The following is a 3,250-nucleotide window of genomic DNA, read 5'->3' as shown; positions in this document are numbered from 1 at the left end:
CAAAATTGAAAATAAATATGAATTCTTCTGTCTTTTGCTGCATCTTTGATAGGATGTGCTCTTTAGATGAGTTTTTAAAAAGTGCTCTTGTGTGGTAGATGAAATAAAAAGAAAGGATAGAATAAAGGGAAGGTTGGACTTTAAACCGTGTATTTCACCTTGGTATCCCAAATAATACTGGGAGGGGCATGTAGAATTAACTTACCTCTTTAGTGCAAGGCTTTTTAAACTAAACAAGCTAACTAGCCTAAAACTGGTTACCACTGAACCCACCTTGCTGGGCTAATGCACATGCCCCCAAAATTTCTGTGGTATCACCTGATAAAGAAAGGGAAGAAATTTGCTTGGTTTCTTGCAGACTGCATGTGTTTGTTGCATAACAAAAAATGTAAATCAGTGATGAATTCCTGAAGATCAGAACACTTGATTGGAAATTGAATCATAGTGGTGCTTATAAACAGAATTCAGAACAGATTTGATCAAATGCATCAGGGTATGCAACAGATGTCAACCAGGATTTTTTTGGAATTATCCTCAAAAATCGTGACCAAAATAAGGGATTAAGCTATGGTGTTTCAGTTGAATTACTGTTTCTATTTTGAAATATATGGTCAGACATGGCCACATCTATTTGTTCCGCTGGTATAATGATCATGCTGGATTGCCATGGAGTGGTGAGGCATTGATTGATTCATTTTGGAAAAGAGCATTGATAAGTTGTGAGCCCAGTCGGACAGTTATGTGTAGATTTTTAGTCAGTGCGAATTACTTTAATACCTTGGACTCTAAAATTCTAAAAGACCAGAAATTCCTTATGGTTTCAGGTGATTAGGTTCTAGGGTCTAGCCATTTGATTTCACATGACTCAAGCCTTAATGCTCCATTGCTAATAGCTAAATGTGGAAAAGTTTAGAATTGCGTTTAATTTAGTCAACTGTTAGGCTATGGGTTCTTTTTTTTTTTTTTAAATCTGCTTAAGGCATGACTCTTAAAATAACTTTACCAACTTTATGTAATATTTTCTAAGCATAGGTCGTTTTTCTTACTAACAACACATACTCAGGGTCTAGTTAATTGGACAAAATTAGATGATCTTGCACTTAGTTTTTTTCCAGTTGGTGAAAGGAAAAAAAAGAAATCTTTACAGTGAGTACAAAATTATAACCCAGATATTTTTAAAGCCATATACTGTCTTCTTAAAATACATCTGTGATAAAGTAAACATTTCTTTCTGCCCACATAAACTTAACATTCACAATGAAAAAAGTAGATGTATGTCTGTTTTTAATGCTGAACTCAACTTCTCTTTGTTAAGTATACTTGCATATTTTTATCTTGGTATATTGAGCTCTCTTGGTCATATATAGATTACATCCTACAAGTGGTCAGACATACATATACTTCATAAAACAAAAACATTACCAAGATTATTTATGTTTCTTTCTAACCAAAGAATGTGGTTTCCCCAAAGCTAAGTTGTCTAAATCTAACTGCTCTCTAAGGGAGTGTTGCTGGGCTGTTAACTGACTGATCTTTACTCAGTTGTTCTGATAAACTATCTGTTCAGTGATTAACTCTCCACATACTTTCTCCTTTTCCTTTCCCAGGAAGATTCGGAAAGGGCCAGGTATTCTCACCGGTCCAGTCATCATCGTCCTTATCTGGTTTGTAATAACCTACAGACTTGCCCCTAATAGTTTTCCTCATTAACTTAATGTAGTCACTGACAAACTTTTACTATGTTTGTTTTTATTTTTATCAGGGAGTTGAGGATGCATTGTCCATTCGAAGTCTTGGCAGTCACAGGGTTGGTATTTTAAGTTGTTTACACCATAGTAGCAAAGCTTATGTGCAAGCTTTCTTCAACAGCATTGCCTAAACAATCTGATAATGTTCATATATTCCTTTGCCTTTTTTTAAAAAAAGTAGTAACTATTGGCAAAGTCCTTTCATTGAAAAGTGATTCTTTCTCTCAAATTATTGCTATGAGTAAATCAATTCTAAAATCATGAGTATTTTAATCTATTAACATATCTATTCTCTTTTTCTATAGGATTTGATTTTGGAAAAGTATCACAAAATAATAAGATTGATTTTATAGAATAACATCTGTTTGGTTCTAACTTTCAGGTTTTTCTACTTTCCTATCTTTAAAAAATGACTATTAAGTGTGAAACAGCTTTGGTGGTTGGGTGCCTAATTATCATTTTATTACATGGAAAAATTAAGCTATTGATTTGAAAAATTCCCTATATAGAAATTATCATGCTTCAACATTTTGATTAATATTTTATAGAAATCTGAGGTTTTCTGGTGTGGATGGTTGTAAGTTGAGATAAATGAGAAGTTGCTCCTTAAAGACCTGCATATTGTGCCTAGACTCTAATCTCTCAAAGAATTTGCTTTAAGTCTTTTTTTTTTTAAGAGATGGCGTCTTGCTCTTGCTCAGGCTGGTCTTGAACTCCTGACCTCAAGCAATCCTCCTGCCTCGGCCTCCCAGAGTGCTAGGATTACAGGCGTGAGCCACCGCGCCCGGCCTTCTTTAAGTCTTAAAGCAGTGCTTTTAATTTGCACATTGATAATGCTGTATATATGCTTACATCTACATTTTTATCAGTGAGATCTTTTTCATGTTAAGGTCTATATTTGTCAGTTTTTCCCCAACTCTAATTTTCTTTCTACCTTGTATAATGTATAAAAATACACTGTGATAAACCAAGTGTGTTCTGGCATACTATTATACTTATTGACATGTTTGCATTCATAAATAGTCTTTCATGCTGATTATTTTTCTTGTTAGCGAACGTAATCTGCTGTCTTTTTGGAGTAAGTTAGTAAACTAATTTTTGAATCATAAATATTTCAGTCACAAAACATTATTCTTTTTTAGAGACAGGGTCTTGTTCTGTTACCCAAGCTGGGTACAGTGGTACAGTCATAGCTCGTTGCAGTGCTGAACTCCTGGGCTTAAGCAGTCTTCCTACCTCAGTCTCCCTAGTAGCTAGGACTACAGGTGAATGCCACCGTACTTGGCAATTTTTTAATTTTAATTTTTATAAAGATGGGGTCTTGTTATGTTGCCCAGGCTGGTCCCAAACTCCTGGGCTCAAATGATCCTCAGCCTCCCGAAGTGCTGAGATTGTAGGCGTGAGCCACCACCATGCCTGGCATAGTCACAAAACTTCAGATTTTTAAGAGTATTAATGAATATTTACAGAAATCTAAGATAATTGACAGCTTAAAAATGATT

General features: G+C 34.8%; 1 protein-coding gene across 1 annotated transcript in view; it reads left to right on the top strand.

Annotated features, from left to right (window-relative positions):
• LRRFIP2 (leucine rich repeat (in FLII) interacting protein 2) overlaps positions 1-3,250 on the top strand; it is a 141,483-nt gene that overhangs the window by 72,805 nt on the left and 65,428 nt on the right. Inside the window, exons 5-6 of the mRNA XM_012644063.1 lie at positions 1,608-1,664; positions 1,763-1,807. Coding sequence (XP_012499517.1) covers positions 1,608-1,664; positions 1,763-1,807 — 102 coding nt within the window. The remainder of the gene's footprint in view (positions 1-1,607; positions 1,665-1,762; positions 1,808-3,250) is intronic.

The sequence above is a fragment of the Propithecus coquereli genome, unplaced genomic scaffold, assembly GCF_000956105.1.
Source record: "Propithecus coquereli isolate 6110/MARCELLA unplaced genomic scaffold, Pcoq_1.0 Scaffold1, whole genome shotgun sequence".
NCBI lineage: Eukaryota > Metazoa > Chordata > Mammalia > Primates > Indriidae > Propithecus > Propithecus coquereli.
The sequence above is the reverse complement of the archived record's forward strand: the minus strand, read 5'-3'. Positions and strand labels throughout refer to the sequence as shown.